The 23,579-nt window shown below is 37.8% G+C and overlaps 2 protein-coding genes across 2 annotated transcripts; one reads left to right on the top strand and one right to left on the bottom strand.

Moving 5' to 3' along the window:
* Window positions 1-1,027: 1,027 nt before the first annotated feature.
* On the top strand, window positions 1,028-2,008 carry LOC124508157 (olfactory receptor 4K2-like). The gene has a single exon (XM_047074572.1). It carries the CDS (start codon window positions 1,049-1,051, stop codon window positions 2,006-2,008), a length of 960 nt encoding a protein of 319 aa, XP_046930528.1. The 5' UTR covers window positions 1,028-1,048.
* Window positions 2,009-20,702: 18,694 nt separating this feature from the next.
* Window positions 20,703-21,650, bottom strand: LOC124508156 (olfactory receptor 4K3). The gene has a single exon (XM_047074571.1). It carries the CDS (start codon window positions 21,648-21,650, stop codon window positions 20,703-20,705), a length of 948 nt encoding a protein of 315 aa, XP_046930527.1.
* Window positions 21,651-23,579: the final 1,929 nt, after the last annotated feature.

Here is a 23,579-nt window from a genome sequence, read left to right as displayed (position 1 = left end):
ATTTAAATTAAAAAAAAATCACAGAAGGTATTTGCAGAACTTGAAATGTGCTGCAAATTACAAACTCAATTTTGAAGAATGAGTCTGAGTCCTTAACGTGTCTTTCCCACCCTTCCCCAAGTGGCTCCTGTGTCACCTTGAGATACCACCATCTAAGTGGATTTTTAAATTCGTTTTGTTTTGAGCATTATGGTACTCAAGGATGTCCAACACTTATCTTGTGTATCTCTTTGTCCAGTTGTAGAATATATTTTTTTCTAGTCTAAAAAAATAGTTTTTTGGAGTAGCATGAGAAGGAGGGATATTCTCTTTCAAATGTCTCTATGGGATCATAAAATTGAGAAAAGCTCATAGGTACACCTTTTGGTTATCAATAGTTTAATGGGGTCAAGAAAGTAACTTATTATTCATATATTTAAGTATTAAGAATAGTACTTATCAATAGTGAGAAAACAATTTGAAAATTTGCAAGTAAAGTAAGGGTGGAACTGGATTTTTTTCTGTAGCTGAGAAAACAGAAGGTCACTAGTTATTACCCTGATAGGAGACACTAAATGGGTCTTCTGAAATTGTTCTGTTAAACTGTTAGTTAAATCCAGTGTCAACAATAATGGATTTGACATCATCATATTTTTATTGTTATTGTTTAACAGAAAGCTTGGAGATTTCAACCATCATTTAATTTTTTATATACCTGAATAATAAGTAGAGCACACTTAGTGTAATTCTTCCTCTATAAATATGGATTATATAACTCCTTAGTATCCAGAATATTAGTGTGTGGGTATGTGATGAATATAACCCAAAATGTGCTGATGTTGGTCAAAATCAAGAAGTTGTCCATTGAAGTGATATCTGATAGCAATTGTTAAATTTGTGCCAAAAGGAAAAATCTTTACTGAGATAGTTATTAGTTGGCTTTTAGGTAATCAGTGTTCTTGTGAATTATTGATACCATAATTCCTTCATGTGTAATTGTAGAAGTGTCACATTTTCTAGCTCTGTAATTTTGTCCTATTTTGTCATTGCAGAGCAGAGTCTGCAGATCATGGAGGGATTCAACCATTCTGGAGTATCTGAATTTGTATTACTTGGACTTACTGATTCTCCTGAGCTCCAGATTTTTTTCTTTGTGATGTTTTCTGTTTTCTATTTACTAACTATGTTGGGCAACTGCTTGATTTTGCTCACAGTCCTATGCACCCCACACCTTCACTCCCCCATGTATTTCCTCCTCAGCAACCTCTCTCTCATTGACATGTGCTTGTCCTCCTTTGCCACTCCAAAGATGATCATGGACTTCTTTGCTGAGCATAAGACCATCTCCTTTGAGGGCTGCATTTCTCAGATCTTCTTTTTGCACCTTTTCACTGGGACTGAGATTGTGCTGCTGATCTCCATGTCTTTTGACAGGTACATTGCCATATGCAAACCTCTCCATTATTCAACAATTATGAGCCAAAGAGTGTGTGTTGGGCTTGTGGTAACTTCTTGGACAGTGGGCTTCCTGCATACAATGAGCCAGTTAGCTTTTACTCTCTGTTTACCCTTCTGTGGTCCCAATGTTGTAGACAGTTTCTTCTGTGACCTTCCTTTGGTCATCCAGCTGGCTTGTATAGATATCTATGTTCTTGGAATCTTCATGATCTCAACTAGTGGTGTGATTGCTCTTGTAAGTTTTCTGCTTTTGCTCACCTCCTACGTCATTGTTCTTGTCACTATCAAGGACCACTCCTCCACAGGATCATCTAAGGTTTTTTCTACCTGTACTGCACATTTCCTAGTTGTGTTAATGTTCTTTGGGCCCTGCATCTTCATCTATGTGTGGCCTTTCACCAACTTCCTGGTGGACAAAGTTCTGTCTGTTTTCTATACCATCTTTACCCCCTTTCTGAATCCACTTATCTATACTTTGAGAAACCAGGAAATGAAGACGGCTGTGAAGAAGAAATTAAGTAACCAATACCTAAATCTTGGGAAAACTTCTCCAAGATATCCAGTGCAATAAATCTCCTGAGATTTATATCATCAGTTTATTTTTATAGCAATACTTAGTATCTTCATTTCAAGTCTTTTAGTTTAAATTCACAAAAAGAAGCAACCAGGGTTGAGAGATGTGAAATAATCTTGTCTAAAAATTACTGAGATGTTTGTGAGCCTTTTGAGGTTACAGACACATTTGAAAATCTGAAATCTATAGGTTATTTTCACAGAAAAATGCACATATAATCAAAACATAAATTCAGGGCTTCATATACCCATGAATCCTATCAACATACCTCAGCAACTTAGAGAAGCCTGAGATAAAATACTGTTCTCGTCTTCTACCCCAGAACATTCCTACTCAGTTGCACAGCCTTGTGGTACTTTGATGGTGTCCACTTGCAGAACTTTGATTAAAAGTGTTTATTTTTCATTAGAAATATTTTTATGGGAAAATTCAAATGGTGAAGAGATTCTTCTGAGTCAACTTTGAACAAAAGAGAACAGTTTGGAGGATCTGAAATTTAACACTCTGGTTTCTTAAGAAGTGTATAGATCATTACCACACTTGATAATTGATATAGCAAATAATTATTTAAACAGCCATTTGTGAAGTTTAAACCATAGAAAGTAAACAACTAAAATATGATTCTCTCCTAAAACCTGGCTGAATGTCAGAGATATGATGCATTCATTTACTCTCAAGACTAAATGTTTGAAAAATTAACTACTAAATTCATGACAAGTTTGTCATTTCCAGAGTAAAACATTACAAAACTTTATTAGTCTTAGTATGAGTTTTGTCTCTCATTCTCAACATAACGTAGCCTAGAGGAAGAAAAGATGAAACTAATTTAAAAAAATACATAGCACAATTCTTCCTAATCTGGCTTATTAGTGATTGTGTTAAACATACTTTTTATTCCAAGACATTTTTTGAAAATCAGCTAGCCAAACCATTTCCCTAACAGTGGAAGAACCTAAGATACAGAAAATTCTTACAGCTGGTTCAAGACTGAATTACTGTAATGGACAAAAGTCATTGCTCTAAATATACCTAGACCCCAGATTTAATTTTGGATCTGTCATTTCCTAGTTGTGTTGTCCTGGGAGTTTCGCTTCATCTCTCTACCCTGTTTAATCTCTAATATGAGATAATAAAAATTGTCTGTTGTGACCATTTTATGGAAAGTGGACACAACAGACTCCAAAAACGTCATTTTCTTTTCCCTTCCCAGCTACACAGACTCTTACCCAAAACTCATTTTATTTTTAAGTAGTATACCTTTAAAGAATAACCACATTCAGGTGAAACCAGTAGCTCACAAAATTTGACATTCTAGTTTTAGGACATCTCTTTGCAGCTTGTTAAGACATATGGCAGAAAAACAAATAGAACACTTTCCAGTTTTCCATTGTTAACATGGAGGGTGGTTGTAGAAATTAGATTGCCAGATACTTTGTGTTTTTATGAATAACAACATACTGATAGGCTGCATCTCTTTGAATTGACTGAAGTTTACGAAAATAGTTAGGAAACAATCTGTTATGATGACATTCATGGTATTAACAGTTTCTTATATTTATTCTGGACTTTTAAGGTTTCAGCATGATTCAACACAATCTTCAAGATAAATATTTAATATCTGAAGTTAAATAATGTGGCAGAGGTTTATGAAGAAATGTAGTATTGGAGCTAGGTATAAAAACCACATTCTAGTTTAAAATACTAGTTAATTTTTAGCCAAATCATAAACTCTTTATTCTTGCCATAAAGTCAGTCAAATGAGAAAAAGTAAAAATGTCCTTTTGTCTCATCTCCATTCTTTAGGAAAAATTATCATATTTGTTTTAAAATATAAACCCTGCTTCTGGGGTGCCTGGGTGGCTTGGTCAGCTAAGTGTCTGACTCCTGATTTCGGCTCAGGTCATGATCTCATGGTTTGTGGGATCAAGCCCCATGTCGGGCTCTGTGCTGACAGCATGGAGCCTACCTGGGATTCTCTTCCTCTCTCTCTCTGCCCCTTCCCCACTTGCTCACTTGCTCTCTCTCAAAAATAAATAAACAAATAAACATATAAAATATAAACCCTGCTTCTGAAATAGCAATCTTTAGTTCAATGACTATTTATTGAGCACCCATTCTGTTTAAGGTCCTTTCTGGGTGCTGATGATACTACATTAATGTACAAGATCTATTTCTCTGTTTTTGAGGGACATGTTTAGCAATTAGATGGGACAAGTCTTGAATTCCAATTGCATCGCTTTCTTGTTGTACAACTTTGAGCAAGTATTCCTAACGTTTATAAGACTTTGTTTTCTCACCTATAAAATGTGGATCTAGTATATAACCACTAGGAATGTTGTGAAAATTGAAAAGACATGTAACACAATTAGCAGTGCTTGGCATTCATTAAACGTTTAGCCAATACTAACTAATAAATATTATTTAGTGCCATTGTGTTAGATATGCACAAATGACAGGGTAAATGGAATGGAAATAGATGTGCTTACCTGAACTTAAAGGACATGTTTAGGATGTGTCAATTTACCTAATATTAACTAATGTTAAAATATTGGATTTGTGCCAATTATTAATCTTTGGTGCATTTATGTAGTTAATGTTGTCCTTTGTATGTTTGTGTTTTGCAAAGGAAGTATTATATTTTAGAAGTTTCTTATTCATTTTAAGTTTAAATATATTCCAACATTGCATAGGAGGGAAAAAACAATGCACAATGTTCTACAGTTCAGTGTCCTGTTTCATGACAATGTTTTTAAATAAAGTTTTTATGATTGAAAAGTGATAAAATATTATTCATGTATTTTGTCTGTCTTTATGTTTTACCCATTCAAAAGATAGGGAAATGCTTTAAATTCTTAACTGGGAGGGGCAGCTGGGTGGCTCAGTCAGTCAAATGTCTGACTCTTGATTTTGGCTCAGGTCATGATTTCGCAAATAATGAGATCAAGCCCCAAGTTGGGCTCTGCACTAGCAGCATGGAGCCTGCTTGTGTTTCTCTGTCTCCCTCTCCGTCTACCCTCCCCCATGCTTGCTCTCTCTTAAAATAAACAAACATTAAAAAAAATATTAACTGGGAAATGAATGGTGACATTTACCTATTCACTTTATATTCAGCTTATTAATAAAGAAGTTACTGGGGAACCTGAGTGGCTCAGTCGGTTAAGCAGCTGACTTCAGCTCAGGTCATGATCTCATGGTTTGTGGGTTCGAGCCCTGCTTCGGGCTCTGTGCTGACAGCTCAGAGCCTGGAGCCTGATTCCAATTCTGTGTCTCCCTCTCTGTCTGCCCCTCCCCCACTCACACTCTGTCTCTCTCTCCTTCAAAAATAAATAAACATTAAAAAAAATTTAAAAAAAAATAAAGAAGTTACCACTACAGGCAGAAAGATCTTGTCCAGATTTACAGAAATATAAGGGAATAGTTTATTTGGAGACATGGTAGAAGTATTATTTAAGAAACTGTTAAAATTGGAATTGTGAAATTATAGCATCAAGTCAGACATTTCATTTGGCTAAGATATCCCTGAAGCTTTGGATAAATATCTAATTTCTACCTGGGCATTTCTGTGGTTAAGCCTATTCCTGGGGAATCAGTTAAACCCCAAACTATATTTACAGCTCATTTTGATAATTATATTTCAGTATAATTGGTCTTCTTTACACTCCTATGTACTTTAGTTTGTGTTTGCAATATTGTTCCAATGAGGAGGCTAGAGACACACATGTCTCCCCCTGCTTCCCCCGCACGATTAAGAACTCCCAGAGTGGGGACTGTGAATAGCACCAATGAAGCCAGGTTGTCTGATCTAAACTCAGCTTTACACCACTTACTAAGCCTCTGGTTTGGTGCAAGTTTTTCATTGTCTATCCCAGTGTTTTTTAATTCTTTTAGCAGAGTTTGGAAGCCAACAGCCTGCATTCACAACATGTTTGTCTTTCCCTAAAAGGTTTATAAAGAAATCAAGCTAATTCAACAAAATTAGGTACTGGGAGATTTCACAAGAAAATATAGCTTGACAGATTTTTAAAAAATTTTTAATGCTTATTTATTTTTGAGAGAGAGAGAAAGAGAAAGAGAGAGGGAGAGGGAGGGACAGAATCCAAAGCAGGTCCAGACTCCATGCTGTCAGCACAGAGCCCGGAGTCAGTGCTCGAACTCATGAACCATGAGATATAATCTGAGCTGAAGCTGGACACTTAACCGACTGAGACACCCAGGCATCCGAGCTTGATAGATTTTCTTAAAAAAGAAAGAAAGAAAGAAAGAAAGAAAGAAAGAAAAAGAAAGAAAGAAAGAAAGAAAGAAAGAAAGAAAGAAAGAAAGAAAGAGAGAAAAAGAAAAATAACCCTGCCAACACTGGACCACAATTCTAAGTTGCAGCTGAGTTTTCAGATTTGGCTAATACCAGAGATCTCCTCTCTCTGTTTTGTCTTGAACTAGGCCACTCCATTTATGCATATTACCCCAACAGTTTCTGATCCTTATAAAGAATGTATAATATGTATAAGATGTGTAATATGCCTTTTCCTTCACCATGCTTATAACTTTTCTTCCAGCCTTAACCCATACTTTGACACAATTCAACTATGCCCCCAACTTTTGATGGCTCACTCTCAACAAACAGCATTTATTGTATCTCTTTGGAGTACTGATATTCCTATAAATTTCTATATGAGGATTTAAGCCTAACTGGGATACAAAAAAATTCATTATACTTCTATCTTCTTTTTTAATGTCTTTCTTCTCCTATGTCCCGATTTTCTTTTGACTACACTCCAGTGGAAATTTGCTCTTGGTCACTTGTATTTCATTTTATATTGAAGAGCTACCTCAGCATTTTTAATTATAGGAGGATAGGACTGCCCTCTTCTTGAAATAGTTCAGTATTAGAACGGAGGAGATGACATTTACTTAGGTAGAATTTTCTGCTTCTGTCAAACAGGTGCCACCTTAATATCCCCCTTTAGTATAGATATTCCAAGAAATGTTTTTTTTAATGTTATTTATTTTTGATAGTGAGAGAGAGAGAGACAAGTGTGAGAGGGGGTGGGGCAGAGAGAGAGGGAGACACAGAATCCAAAGCAGGCTCCAGGCTCTGAGCTGTCAGCACAGAGCCCGATGTGGGGCTTGAACTCACGGACCATGAGATCATGACCTGAGCTGAGGTTGGAAGCTTAACCGACTGAGCCACCCAGGTGCCCCCACTCCAAGAAATGTTTTTTGGGGCTTTTTTGTTTGTTTGTTTCAGGATATATGCTCTGTCCTTTGGAAACACAAATAATAAGACATTACCCCTTACCTTTAAAGAGATTATATCTAGTACAAAGAAAAGTAATCACAACGCAGTGTCATAATGGTCATGATGTAAGTTTGCACATGGTAATATGGAGACTTAGGAAAGGGCATGTCCAAATGTGCCTGCAGAGTCAGAGAAAGCTCCTCAGAGGTAGTGCTGAATCTGAGACTTGAAGGCAAAATTGGGGGGAAAGTATGCCACAGGGAAGGAACAACATGGGCAAAAAGCAGAGAAAAATATAAATGCCTAGTGAACTCAGGAGCTGCATATGGTTTATTATTTTTAGAGAACGAGATGTTAAATTAGTAGAAAGAGATTGTACTGAAAGAAAGTGGCAAGAGCCCTGGAAAGAAGGAGGAAGCATTGGGTAACTGAGGGCAGACTGTAAGTAATGGGTCAGCTTTTACCCAGTTCCTGTTGTGAGAACGTTTTACAGCCTTCTCAGGTGATTTGATGAAAGTTCTGTCTTATTTATTTTCTGTATGATCGATAAAAGGGTGCCAAACACATAGTCTGCACTTGAAGACGATACTGGAGTCACAGAAGAAAAGTTATCCTGGCTCTTCTTATCTCTTTACAATCTCTCCTGTATAATTTTGAATTTGTTTACTTGACTAGCATCCTCAATCTTAAGTTATATGGTGAGCTGACCTGCAACCGTTAACCCAGTAATTTCTGGAAATAAGGCTTCATTTTACCTCTTCTCTTCTTTTCTCATCACCTTGCATCTTGAAGCTATTCCCCAGAATCTCTTCTCCTCCCATACCCTGAAATGATCTTACTGGCTTCTTGATGTCTGTTCTGAATGGCAGGTTAGTGTATTTTCACTGGGTGGATGATATGCAAGTTGGTGGGAGCCTTTACATTAAGGTGACAGAGAATACCTGGAGGGGAGCAGGAAGGATTAGAGAAGAGAACTGGACATCCCTGGTGAGGCATATACCTCTCAGCACTTGTCTCTCTAAGGGTGAAATATTCTGATTTGATATGATTTGAACACTGCTCATTTCACTACTGCTGAAGATCATATATTCATTTATTCTCCAATATTTATTACTAAAAGCTTAAAATGTGACAGGCTTCATTCTATGTATCATAGAAAAAATGCTAATGTGGTTGGGGAATATACAACAACAAATTACTACAAATTATAGTAGGCCATGCGTCATCTGGATCCTGCTTACCTTCTCAGCCCTATTTTACATTCCTCTCCCCTTTAGATGCTAATTTTCTTCTTCTTCTCATGTGCAACACTCCATTGTTTTGGATGCCTTTGCACATGCTATTTTATCTGCTTAAATTCTTACAACAACACTACAAAGGGTTTGTGTGTGTGGGGTAAAAGTGTAGTCTTTCTATGCAATTAAAGTTGTTACCAGTCTAAAATAGGCTGTTATAATAAGTTTTTTTTGCAAGCCCCATGGTAACCACAAAGAAAAAACTTGTAGCAATACAAGATAGAAAAGAATCAAAACATAGCACTACAAAGAATCATCAAGTCAAAAATGAAGATGGCAAGAGAGGAAAGGGAACAAAAGAAATTACAAAACAGAAAATAATGAACAAAATGGCAATAGTAAGTCCTTATTATAAACAGTGACTTTAAATGTAAATAAACTCACCACACAAACAAGACATAGGGCAGCTAAGGGATAAAAAACAAGATCCAACTATATGCTGTCTATACGAGATGTGCTTTAGATTTAAGGACACACAAACAGGCTTAAAGTCAAGGAATGGAAAAATACATTCCATTCAAATGGTAACAAAAGAGAGAAGGGTATCTATACTTCTATAAGAAAAAATAGACTGTAAGTCAAAAACTGTCACAAAAGCAAAGAAGGTCTTTATGTAATGCTAAAGAGTCAATTCAACAGGAAGATGTAAAATTAGAAAAATACATGTACACAAAATGAGATTACTTAAACATATATAGCAAACATTGACAGATCTGAAGGGAGAAATAGATAGCAATAAAATAGGGGTGCCTGAATGGCTCAGTCGGTTAAGCGACTGACTCTTCGTTTCAGATCAGGTCATGATCTCCTGGTCTGTGGGATTGAGCCCCAGGCTGTCAGTACGCAGCCTGCCTGGGATTCTGTCTGTCCCCTCCCCCTCACATACCCTCTCTCTCTTTCCCCCTCAAAATAAATAAACTTTAAAAAGAAGACAGCGGGAAGATGGCGGCGTAGGAGGACGCTGGGCTCACCGCGCGTAGTGCTGATCACTTAGATTCCACCTACACCTGCCTAAATAACCCAGAAAACCGCCAGAGGATTAGCAGAATGGAGTCGCCAGACCCAAGCGCAGACGAGAGGCCCACGGAAGAGGGGCCCCTCCTGAAGTGGATCACCTAAGGAGAAGCGAGCTAAGCCTGCCCCCCTGCCGCCGTGCAACTTGCCTATCCACCCCAGCTAATACGCCAGATCCCCAGCATCACAAGCCTGGCAGTGTGCAAGTAGCCCAGACGGGCCACGCCACCCCACAGTGAATCCCGCCCCTAGGAGAGGGGAAGAGAAGGCACACACCAGTCTGACTGTGGCCCCAGCGGTGGGCTGGGGGCAGACATCAGGTCGGACAGCGGCCCCGCCCACCAACTCCAGTTATACACCACAGCACAGGGGAAGTGCCCTGCAGGCCCTCACCACACCAGGGACTATCCAAAATGACCAAGCGGAAGAATTCCCCTCAGAAGAATCTCCAGGAAATAACAACAGCTAATGAGCTGATCAAAAAGGATTTAAATAATATAACAGAAAGTGAATTTAGAATAATAGTCATAAAATTAATCGCTGGGCTGGAAAACAGTATACAGGACAGCAGAGAATCTCTTGCTACAGAGATAAAGGGACTAAGGAACAGTCACGAGGAGCTGAAAAACGCTTTAAATGAAATGCAAAACAAAATGCAAACCACCACAACTCGGATGGAAGAGGCAGAGGAGAGAATAGGTGAACTAGAAGATAAAGTTATGGAAAAAGAGGAAGCTGAGAAAAAGAGAGATAAAAAAATCCAGGAGTATGAGGGGAAAATTAGAGAACTAAGTGATACACTAAAAAGAAATAATATACGCATAATTGGTATCCCAGAGGAGGAAGAGAGAGGGAAAGGTGCTGAAGGGGTACTTGAAGAAATAATAGCTGAGAACTTCCCTGAACTGGGGAAGGAAAAAGGCATTGAAATCCAAGAGGCACAGAGAACTCCCTTCAGACGTAACTTGAATCGATCTTCTGCACGACATATCATAGTGAAACTGGCAAAATACAAGGATAAAGAGAAAATTCTGAAAGCAGCAAGGGGTAAACGTGCCCTCACATATAAAGGGAGACCTATAAGACTCGTGACTGATCTCTCTTTTGAAACTTGGCAGGCCAGAAAGAATTGGCACGAGATTTTCAGGGTGCTAGACAGCAAAAATATGCAGCCGAGAATCCTTTATCCAGCAAGTCTGTCATTTAGAATAGAAGGAGAGATAAAGGTCTTCCCAAACAAACAAAAACTGAAGGAATTTGTCACCACTAAACCAGCCCTACAAGAGATCCTAAGGGGGACCCTGTGAGACAAAGTACCAGAGACATCACTACAAGCATAAAACATACAGACATCACAATGACTCTAAACCCGTATCTTTCTATAATAACACTGAATGTAAATGGATTAAATGCGCCAACCAAAAGACATAGGGTATCAGAATGGATAAAAAAACAAGACCCATCTATTTGCTGTCTACAAGAGACTCATTTTAGACCTGAGGACACCTTCAGATTGAGAGTGAGGGGATGGAGAACTATTTATCATGCTACTGGAAGCCAAAAGAAAGCTGGAGTAGCCATACTTATATCAGACAAACTAGACTTTAAATTAAAGGCTGTAACAAGAGATGAAGAAGGACATTATATAATAGTTACAGGGTCTATCCATCAGGAAGAGCTAACAATTATAAATGTCTATGCGCCGAATACCAGAGCCCCCAAATATATAAAACAATTACTCATAAACAGAAGCAACCTTATTGATAAGAATGTGGTAATTGCTGGGGACTTTAACACCCCACTTACAGAAATGGATAGATCATCTAGACACACGGTCAATAAAGAAACAAGGGCCCTGAATGAGACACTGGATCAGATGGACTTGACAGATCTATTTAGAACTCTGCATCCCAAAGCAACAGAATATACTTTCTTCTCGAGTGCACATGGAACATTCTCCAAGATAGATCATATACTGGGTCACAAATCAGCCCTTCATAAGTTTACAAGAATTGAAATTATACCATGCATACTTTCAGACCACAATGCTATGAAGCTTGAAATCAACCACAGGAAAAAGTCTGGAAAACCTCCAAAAGCATGGAGGTTAAAGAACACCCTACTAACGAATGAGTGGGTCAACCAGGCAATTAGAGAAGAAATCAAAAAATATATGGAAACAAACGAAAATGAAAATACAACAATCCAAACGCTTTGGGACGCAGCGAAGGCAGTCCTGAGAGGAAAATACATTGCAATCCAGGCCTATCTCAAGAAACAAGAAAAATCCCAAATACAAAATCTAACAGCACACCTAAAGGAAATAGAAGCAGAACAGCAAAGGCAGCCTAAACCCAGCAGAAGAAGAGAAATAATAAAGATCAGAGCAGAAATAAACAATATAGAATCTAAAAAAACTGTAGAGCAGATCAACGAAACCAAGAGTTGGTTTTTTGAAAAAATAAACAAAATTGACAAACCTCTAGCCAGGCTTCTCAAAAAGAAAAGGGAGATGACCCAAATAGATAAAATCATGAATGAAAATGGAATGATTACAACCAATCCCTCAGAGATACAAACAATTATCAGGGAATACTATGAAAAATTATATGCCAACAAATTGGACAACCTGGAAGAAATGGACAAATTCCTGAACACCCACACTCTTCCAAAACTCAATCAGGAGGAAATAGAAAGCTTGAACAGACCCATAACCAGCGAAGAAATTGAATCGGTTATCAAAAATCTCCCAACAAATAAGAGTCCAGGACCAGATGGCTTCCCAGGGGAGTTCTACCAGACGTTTAAAGCAGAGATAATACCTATCCTTCTCAAGCTATTCCAAGAAATAGAAAGGGAAGGAAAACTTCCAGACTCATTCTATGAAGCCAGTATTACTTTGATTCCTAAACCAGACAGAGACCCAGTAAAAAAAGAGAACTACAGGCCAATATCCCTGATGAATATAGATGCCAAAATTCTCAATAAGATAGTAGCAAATCGAATTCAACAGCACATAAAAAGAATTATTCACCATGATCAAGTGGGATTCATTCCTGGGATGCAGGGCTGGTTCAACATTCGCAAATCAATCAACGTGATACATCACATCAACAAAAAAAAGAGAAGAACCATATGATCCTGTCAATCGATGCAGAAAAGGCCTTTGACAAAATCCAGCACCCTTTCTTAATAAAAACCCTTGAGAAAGTCGGGATAGAAGGAACATACTTAAAGATCATAAAAGCCATTTATGAAAAGCCCACAGCTAACATCATCCTCAACGGGGAAAAACTGAGAGCTTTCTCCCTGAGATCAGGAACACGACAGGGATGCCCACTCTCACCGCTGTTGTTTCACATAGTGCTGGAGTTCTAGCATCAGCAATCAGACAACAAAAGGAAATCAAAGGCATCAAAATTGGCAAAGATGAAGTCAAGCTTTCGCTTTTTGCAGATGACATGATATTATACATGGAAAATCCGATAGACTCCACCAAAAGTCTGCTAGAACTGATACATGAATTCAGCAAAGTTGCAGGATACAAAATCAATGTACAGAAATCAGTTGCATTCTTATACACTAACAATGAAGCAACAGAAAGACAAATAAAGAAACTGATCCCATTCACAATTGCACCAAGAAGCATAAAATACCTAGGAATAAATCTAACCAAAGATGTAAAGGATCTGTATGCTGAAAACTATAGAAAGCTTATGAAGGTAATTGAAGAAGATTTAAAGAAATGGAAAGACATTCCCTGCTCATGGATTGGAAAAATAAATATTGTCAAAATGTCAATACTACCCAAAGCTATCTACACATTCAATGCAATCCCAATCAAAATTGCACCAGCATTCTTCTCGAAACTAGAACAAGCAATCCTAAAATTCATATGGAACCACAAAAGGCCCCGAATAGCCAAAGGAATTTTGAAGAAGAAGACCAAAGCAGGAGGCATCACAATCCCAGACTTTAGCCTCTACTACAAAGCTGTCATCATCAAGACAGCATGGTATTGGCACAAAAACAGACACACAGACCAATGGAATAGAATAGAAACCCCAGAACTAGACCCACAAACGTATGGCCAACTCATCTTTGACAAAGCAGGAAAGAACATCCAATGGAAAAAAGACAGCCTCTTTAACAAATGGTGCTGTGAGAACTGGACAGCAACATGCAGAAGGTTGAAACTAGACCACTTTCTCACACCATTTACAAAAATAAACTCAAAATGGATAAAGGACCTAAATGTGAGACAGGAAACCATCAAAACCTTAGAGGAGAAAGCAGGAAAAGACCTCTCTGACCTCAGCCGTAGCAATCTCTTACTCGACACATCCCCAAAGGCAAGGGAATTAAAAGCAAAAGTGAATTACTGGGACCTTATGAAGATAAAAAGCTTCTGCACAGCAAAGGAAACAACCAACAAAACTCAAAGGCAACCAACGGAATGGGAAAAGATATTTGCAAATGACATATCGGACAAAGGGCTAGTATCTAAAATCTATAAAGAGCTCACCAAACTCCACACCCGAAAAACAAATAACCCAGTGAAGAAATGGGCAGAAAACATGAATAGACACTTCTCTAAAGAAGACATCCAGATGGCCAACAGGCACATGAAAAGATGTTCAGCGTCGCTCCTTATCAGGGAAATACAAATCAAAACCACACTCAGGTATCACCTCACGCCAGTCAGAGTGGCCAAAATGAACAAATCAGGAGACTATAGATGCTGGAGAGGATGTGGAGAAACGGGAACCCTCTTGCACTGTTGGTGGGAATGCAAATTGGTGCAGCCGCTCTGGAAAGCAGTGTGGAGGTTCCTCAGAAAATTAAAAATGGACCTACCCTATGACCCAGCAATAGCACTGCTAGGAATTTATCCAAGGGATACAGGAGTACTGATGCATAGGGGCACTTGTACCCCAATTTTCATAGCAGCACTCTCAACAATAGCCAAAGTATGGAAAGAGCCTAAATGTCCATCAACTGATGAATGGATAAAGAAATTGTGGTTTATATACACAATGGAATACTACGTGGCAATGAGAAAAAATGAAATATGGCCTTTTGTAGCAACGTGGATGGAACTGGAGAGTGTAATGCTAAGTGAAATAAGCCATACAGAGAAAGACAGATACCATATGGTTTCACTCTTATGTGGATCCTGAGAAACTTAACAGGAACCCATGGGGGAGGGGAAGGTAAAAAAAAAAAAAAAAAAGGACGTTAGAGTGGGAGAGAGCCAAAGCATAAGAGACTGTTAAAAACTGAGAACAAACTGAGGGTTGATGGGGGGTGGGAGGGAGGGGCGGGTGGGTGATGGGTATTGAGGAGGGCACCTTTTGGGATGAGCACTGGGTGTTGTATGGAAACCATTTTGTCAATAAATTTCATATATATAAAAAAATAAAATAAAAATCATAATTAATGGAAAAAAAAAATAAAAAAAAAATAAAAAGAAGACAGCAATACAATAGGGTTGGAGACTTCAATACCCCATACAATAACGAACAGATGATCCAGACTAACTACTCATAAGGAAACAGCAGGTGGAAACAACACTACAGACCAAATGGACCTACCAGACACATACAGAACATTTCACCCAAAAGCGGCAGACTATATATTCTTCTCAAGTGTGCATGAAACATCCCCAGAAGAGATCACATGCTAGGTCACAAAACAAGTCATTACAAATTTAAGAAGATTGAAATAATTCCAAGTATCTATTCCAAGCACAGTGGAATAAAAAATTAGAGATCAATGACAAAAATAAAATAGGGAAATTAACAAATATGTAGAAATTAGCTTATTTTTGAACAACTGTATCAAAAAAGAAATAAAACCAGAAATTAGCACATATGTTGAGACAAATGAAAACACAACATACCAAAATTTATGGGATGCATACCTCCCCGGGTCTCCAGGATATTTTGAAGAGTATAAAAGCAGAATCCCATGGGGGTGGGGGTGTCGGGGAGAGGAAAAATGGGTGATGGGCATTGAGGATGAGCACTGGGTATTGTTTGTAAGCGATGAACCATGAGAATCTACCCTAAATCCAAGAGCACACTTTACACACTGGGTGTTAGCCAATTTGACAAATTATATTTAAAAAAAGAAAAAAAATGCAGAAATGAATACAAAATAAAAAGCATAAGGAGTTATTATTAAAAAAAGAAAAGCAGAGTCCCTTTCCCTATACATTCTACCTCAATTTCTCCTGACTTTTAGGAAGTTTTATAATTGAATTACCATATGATAAAATGAGTTGACAATCAAAGGTCCTACACACAACAAGTACTCCAAAGCACGTCACAGATGATTCAATCAGATCAGAGATTTGCACAAGGTCCCATAATTAATGGCAGAATTTGATGGGGACAGAATTTGATAGGGGCAACTATTTATCTCTGAAATGGTCTCTATCTGAACATTTCTATGATTAATATGACACAGTAAAAGAATGGTGGGGTAGTAACAAGGAAAACACAAAAGGGTGTTTGGAAAAACATTATTACTTTAAAAATTGTACCAAATCACTACTTGTAACTGTGCCTGGAGTCAAATGCTATGGCAGGTACTAAAAACAAATTACCCAGACAAATGAATAACAACAACAAAAGCAAGCAAGGGCAAAGTTTCTGTTCTCAAAATGTTTATAAATTACAAGAAGACAGACTCAAGAAATGGTGAGGCAACAATATATATCAATGTATAAAATTAATAATGCAGGAAACATCAGCTCTGAAAAGAGTAGAGGTTAATAAAAGAATTTGAGGAGCCGCTTTTGAAGAGGTGGGCTTAGGTTAAACCTTCGAGGAGGATGTCATAAGATCATACTATGTCTTGGTTCTAAAACCATTGAAATGTTTTTTGAATTTTTTTTTAACGTTTATTCATTTTTGAGAGACAGAGAGAGACAGAGCATGAGCTGGGAAGGGGCTGAGAAAGGGAGACACAGAATTTGAAACAGGCTCCAGGCTCTGAGCTCTCAGCACAGAGCCCGACATGGGGCTCGAACTTACAAAGTGTGAGATCCTGACCTGAGCCGAAGTTGTATGCTCAACTGACTGAGCCACCCAGGCGCCCCATAAAACCATTGAAATTTTTTAAAATGAAAATTGTAACCTCATCTTCTAAATCATGGGGGAGGGTGCAAAATGATAACTGACCAGAAAAAATGACACAAGAAAAAAAGTTTTTGATAATGAAGCATCACAAACCCTCAGCTACATCATCAGATGAAAGGCCACTTTGCTGGTTTTTCTCTCCTCAAATGAGCAGGAGACAGTAGTTTTTTGAGCAGAACAATGATTTTTTTTGCTGGGAGAGAAATATATCTAAAGGGATTTTTTTTTCACCTTTATTTTTTTTTATTTTTTTTTATATATATGAAATTTATTGACAAATTGGTTTCCATACAACACCCAGTGCTCATCCCAAAAGGTGCCCTCCTCAATACCCATCACCCACCCTCCCCTCCCTCCCACCCCCCATCAACCCTCAGTTTGTTCTCAGTTTTTAACAGTCTCTTATGCTTTGGCTCTCTCCCACTCTAACCTCTTTTTTTTTTTTTTCCTTCCCCTCCCCCATGGGTTCCTGTTAAGTTTCTCAGGATCCACATAAGAGTGAAACCATATGATATCTGTCTTTCTCTGTATGGCTTATTTCACTTAGCATCACACTCTCCAGTTCCATACACGTTGCTACAAAAGGCCATATTTCATTCTTTCTCATTGCCACGTAGTATTCCATTGTGTATATATACCACAATTTCTTTTTTTTTTTATATATATGAAGTTTATTGAGAAATTGGTTTCCATACAACACCCAGTGATCATCCCAAAAGGTGCCCTCCTCAATACCCATCACCCACCCGCCCCTCCCTCCCACCCCCCATCAACCCTCAGTTTGTTCTCAGTTTTTAACAGTCTCTTATGCTTTGGCTCTCTCCCACTCTAACCTCTTTTTTTTTTTTTTCTTCCCCCTCCCCCATGGGTTCCTGTTAAGTTTCTCAGGATCCACATAAGAGTGAAACCATATGGTATCTGTCTTTCTCTGTATGGCTTATTTCACTTAGCATTACACTCTCCAGTTCCATCCACGTTGCTACAAAAGGCCATATTTCATTTTTTCTCATTGCCACATAGTATTCCATTGTGTATATATACCACAATTTCTTTATCCATTCATCAGTTGATGGACATTTAGGCTCTTTCCATAATTTGGCTATTGTTGAGAGTGCTGCTATGAACATTGGGGTACAAGTGCCCCTATGCATTAGTACTCCTGTATCTCTAAAGGGATTTTTGATATCAGGAACCCAGTTTGGGGAAGATGGCCCACTGCTGAGATCATCCACTCTGAGACAAACTCAATTTTATGTGTGTACATTTAAGTTTTGAACAATATTAAGTATTTTGACATATATATACATATATATTTATTTATTTATTCCTGGTTTCATTTATTAGACTATAATTAAGAGATCAATTTGTAAAATAAGCTCAATAGAGATAAATGAAGGACATCTACTTAAAGAATAAAAAAAAAAGAAAAGAAAAAAATTGCTTTACTGAACCACAGTAGTCACGGTTTCAATTAGGCTATTGACTCTTCCAGGTGAAGAGATGGCATCATAAAATTAGCTCATTTCCTGAAATTGTTTGTCAGGTTTATCCTTTACAGCAAACTGTTGAGACTCAGTGTTAGGCTTCTTCTTTGTGGTAATGAGAATACCAGGTAAAAAGAGCATGCTCAGATAATTGAGTGTCAGTAGAGAATATGAGGCAGGGAGGGAGAGAACCCTGTAGGTGGAGCGCTTAGAATGCAGAATGGGAGAGTCCTTTATTCAAATTTTCTTAGGTTGGTGCTTATGTTAACCATCTAGATTTTGTCTTTGGGGTTAATTTACCATGTTGCATTCCTAATACTTGGAACTTTATTTTAAAGCACATGTAAATTTCCATGTAATGGAACCCATGATATTTATTTGGCAATAATTCCATTAGTGTGTATGTTAAGATGCTAACCTGGAGCAGAAAATACATAGTCTGACACAGAAAAAAATGCAATATTCCTTACCCTGATCAGCCAATCATATGCTATTGATCAGAATGAAATATGAACAACCTGGAAACTTGATCTAACAGAATTGAGAAGGTGGGAGAACAGATTTATAATATCCAGAGTCATAAACAAACAAAAGGTTTTTAAAGTACTTTTTTCACTAATATCAATTCATTGGTAGATCTCTCAAGTAACCATTAAACACATTAGTAAACTGAACTAGTTGTACTTCATCACAAGAAGTATTTAAGAGTTTCCCTATTCAGGGCCCCTGGGTAGCTCAGTCAGTTAAGCATCTGACTTCTGCTCAGGTCATGATCTTGCAGTTCATGGGTTTGAGCCCCATGTTGGGCTTTGTGCTGACAGTTCAGAGCTTGGAGCCTGCTTCGGATTCCGTCTCCCTGTCTGCCCCTCCCCCACTCACACTCTGTGTCTCTCAAAAATAAATAAATATTAAAAGAGTATCCCTTTTCAACTTTACTAAATTCAATAACCTTTCAAATAATTTTAAACAAGTGATAGTTGCAATTCACAATTGTACAGATTCAATACACAGACTACTGAGTCAATATAGTAAAGTTTTTATTCATTTATTTATGATTACAAGCATTTCTTACGTATGTATGTATCTATCTATATTTTGCTATACAGCCATCTCCCGTCTATCTGCTTTTCCATTTATCTGTTCATCCATTCAGCTAATGATTGTAAAGAGTTGAAAGAAAGATAAACCAATCTATTTTTCCCATCAGTCATCTCTAGATATTCACCTGTCTTTACCTAAGCCCAAACGAATACAATATTACAATATTATGCAAACTTTGACAATGCCAGGAAGCTGGATAATTATTTAGGGTTACAGTTAGTCCACTTATATGCACTGACATTTCTTCTATGTGTAACTCTCAGAATGACAATGACCAAGTGCTCTTGAACATAACCTAGCCCTTGTTCAGTTGAGGGAGGGAGAGAGGAGAGGCATGTTCTAGGCTAGACTTTGTCATACAGATGTATGAACTTGAGAAAGTTACTTGTTCCCTGATTCTCAACTGCATCATCTGTAAAATAAATAGATATTTCTAGATGGTTTCTATATTCTAAAAACTTTAGTTATTAGGTATATCAAATATTTGAAAGACCACTGTTTCATAGGTCCCTTAAGTCAAATACTGTGTCTAACCCGGGGGGAAACTGGTTCAGATCCGTTAGGACACTACTCTTTACAGGTATCTTTTGATTATAAAAACAATAAAACAAATGTCATAGCACCAAAATAACTTGTTACTGTTTAGAAAACAAACATATTTCTCTCTTTGGAGGTGAATGACCTAGATTCTGCCTCTAATTAGCATTACCATGAAAAAGCTACAGTATCCTTGGGTCTCTAGTTTCAGCTTCTAGAATGGGAGTGTGGATGGAATTTGCTATATACTACATATCAATCTTTAATATATAAGACTACCAGAATTTTCTGGAGTTAACTGTACTGTTTTAAAATTGGAAAATCCACTCTAGGGAACTTAGGGACAGAATATAAATAAGGTACATTCTTATTTTTGGTTTCAAAATATTAAATACCACATATTTTTAATTCATAAGAATCTTCAATTTTTTCCCGACTTTTGAACTAAAATAATTCATGCATCAGCACCTTTGTCAGCAATAAATAATTTCATTGTTACTTCAGTGTACAGGGTAGTATACTGGGTGTTGGCTTAGAGGCTACTTACAAGAGACTAGAAGCAAATTTACTCTTAAAACATGCAAATGTCTCAGGGGGAGGAATACTCAAATAAATTTTTTATATCTGACGAAAGCTGGATATTCTAAAAAGTGGGTCTCTGGGCAGTAAAATGCTGAGTATAGATGTGATGATGCCCTGTTGTAAATGCTACATTGTGTGGAGAACAATTAACATGAACAGAACTCAGTGAGGGCTAAGACTGATTACATAAATAATTCTGCCAGGAACTTACTGGTTTCTCGAAGTAGCATCACTTTGTTGACCAACTGAATGAGGAAGGTAAATGCCAAACAGGTATTTCATTTTTGTATAAGGAAATCAAGGGGTATGATCAGTCTTCCTAGACTTAAAGATATGGCTGCTAAGTTTTCTCATGCAATCCTTGACGTCTTTATTTCTAAGGGTATAGATCACTGGATTCAAGAGGGGAGTGAAAATGGTATAAAATACTGAGAGCACTTTGTCTATTGGGAAATTTGTGAAAGGCCATACATAGATGAAAATGCATGGGCCAAAGAAAAGGGTCACAACAGTGAAGTGGGCACTGCAAGTGGAGAGGGCTTTGGAGGACCCACCAGAGGAATGTTTCCGCACAGTGACCAGGATGATAGTATAGGAGATCACCAAAAGGATGAAACACACCAGGGCAATCATGCCACTGGTTGAGATCATGAATACTCCCAGAATGTATGTGTCTACACAGGCGAGTTTAATTACCAAGGGGAGGTCGCAGAAGAAGCTGTCCACTTCATTGGGTCCACAGAAGGGCAGATTCACAGTAAATGCTAACTGACTCATAGCATGGAAGATGCCAACAATCCAGGAAAGTGATACGAGTCCAACACACATTCTTCGGCTCATAATGGTTAAATAACTTAGAGGTTTACATATAGCCACGTACCTATCAAAAGACATGGATATCAGCAGTACAATCTCAGCACCCCCTAACAGATGCAGGAAAAATATCTGAGTGATGCAGCCTTTAAAAGAGATGGCTTTGTGCTCACTGAGGAAATCTGCAATCATTTTGGGGGTGGCAAATGAGGCCAGAGACATGTCAATGAAGGAGAGATTGCCCAGCAAAAAGTACATGGGGGAGTGAAGGCGTGGCTCTGACATGATGGTGAGCACAATAAGGAGGTTCCCCAGTACAGTGGCTGCATAGACTATGAAGAAAAACAGGAAATAGAAGATCTGGAATTCCCAAGAACCGGAGAGACCCTGTAGTATGAATTCAGTTACGACTGACTGATTATTCCAGGCCATTCACTCTGATTTCTGGAAGGAGTCTGACATTTCCAGATGGGAGGATAACTAGGAAAAAATACAGTGATCAAATTAAAAGTAAGGTGTTTTTGTTTTTGTTTTGTTTTGGCATGAAATAATTTAGTGGCATCCCACTACCAGATAGTTCCCTGTTTTATCACTTCCCTGATCACAGTGGTCAAATACTTCACCATGGTCTTTCCAGGTATCTTAATTGATTCAATTCAAGATTAAACCTTATGACTTAGAAATTTGCTTAAAAATAAGATATAAGTCTTCATAACAGGAAATAAAAAATCAGCTATTTGAAGATTTACTCCTCAGTTGTGAAGTACTTAAAAACATTTTCACAACTTCCAAAAAGTTTTGAAGGGAAAGAATGGTAACCTTTTTCAAAACATCATGATTACTGAAGGACTGGAGTGGACAAAGTTTGAGAATCATGATAGATGGTAAGTGGGAACACACAAGTGGAAAGGAATGTGGGCACTGTCTCTTACAGTGGGTAGGATAAAGGAATAGAACATAAGGAGGGGAAAGAGCTACAGAGAAACATAATCTATTCCAGTTTTCAGATGGAGATTGTCCAGAATCAAAATGAAATAGCCTCTCATTTTTAGTTCTTCATTTCAGTCATGCAGACATGAATAACATTTGTTTTCTACACTACCCAAGGCCAGGCATTTTTCAAAGGCTGGTGAACATGATGTAGCTAGAGTGTAAAGGTTTTATAAATTTCCTAGTATACTTTATTATTCATTTATTTTTTAATGTTTATTTTATTTTTGAGAGAGAGAGAGAGAGAGAGCGCAAGAAAGAGCACAAGTGGGGGAAGGGCAGAGAGAGAGGGACAGAGGATCCAAAGCAGGCTCCACACTGACAGCAGAGAGCCTAATGCAGGGCTTAAACTTGCCAACTGCAAGATCATGATCTGAGCCAAAGTCAGACACTTAACCAACTGAACCACCCAAGTGCCCCCCGCCATGTATATTTTAAACAGAAAGACTATTAAATGGCATGCTACCTAAATATTTTTTAACTGCTAGCTTTTATAGACTTTCACTGAAGCAGTTTGAAGCAGAAAACTCTTCCTGTTTCAGGAGTTCACTTGGAACAAATAGGAGACAGATTTAAGTACAGACAGAAGATGGTGATGGTGAACCTACACGTTAGGTAATACCATATGCCTTAAAAGTTAAAACTAGACTTCTTAGGTTATCTAGCTCTCACTGAGATCTGAGAAGACTTTACAAACTGCATTGAAAGCCAATTGAGAAGATATGTACTTAAAATTCACAACAAACTCCAAACTCCTTTATTCTTGCCACTAAACTAGGCTTTTTTCTTTCTCAAAACTCTGCTACAAGTACACATTTTAAATGAATTGTTCTAAGACTAAATCCTATTTATACATGCAATTACCCATATTTATTGGCTTTTTCCCCCCTGAAATTTGGGTGCTCTTTCCTTAACTCCACATTGTTCTTCTGACTTTATCCATTCCAGAAACTTTTAGATTTGTTTCTGGCCCCACATACCTGATATTAAAATGGGTGTCACAGCTCTTGCTTGGATTGGTGTAGCAGAAATAGTGGCAGCCCAGGATTCAGACAATGTGAATTAAATCTTGTCCTACATATGTGAGACTGGATAATTTACTAAATCATCTGGTGCCTTGATTCTTCATAAATAATACAAGTTGGTTGAACTGGATGATTTTAAGATCCTTTCCACACACATATTAATATTGTAACATTCAACTAGTACCTGAAAGCAGTGACAACTGCTTGAGAGTGACCTCATGTCAATACTATGCCTAATTTCTAAGTCAAGGAGGCTCACAATTCTTGGGACGTTTGTATTTATAATGTCTGTATTGGTAGGAATCAATTCAGTAAATGACATGGCATGAAAAAGACCAGCTGCTGC

The sequence above is a fragment of the Lynx rufus genome, unplaced genomic scaffold (genome assembly GCF_022079265.1).
Source record: "Lynx rufus isolate CCGP_SWC_20201006 ecotype Redwood Valley unplaced genomic scaffold, mLynRuf1.p SCAF_13, whole genome shotgun sequence".
In the NCBI taxonomy this organism is placed as follows: domain Eukaryota; kingdom Metazoa; phylum Chordata; class Mammalia; order Carnivora; family Felidae; genus Lynx; species Lynx rufus.
Note: the sequence above shows the minus strand (reverse complement) of the source record. Positions and strands in the feature narration are given on the sequence as shown.

What these genes read in the sequence shown, in the direction of transcription:
- LOC124508156 (XM_047074571.1), bottom strand. Translation starts at nt 21,650, where the DNA reads ATGGCCTGGAATAATCAGTCAGTCGTAACTGAATTCATACTACAGGGT.
- LOC124508157 (XM_047074572.1), top strand. Translation starts at nt 1,049, where the DNA reads ATGGAGGGATTCAACCATTCTGGAGTATCTGAATTTGTATTACTTGGA.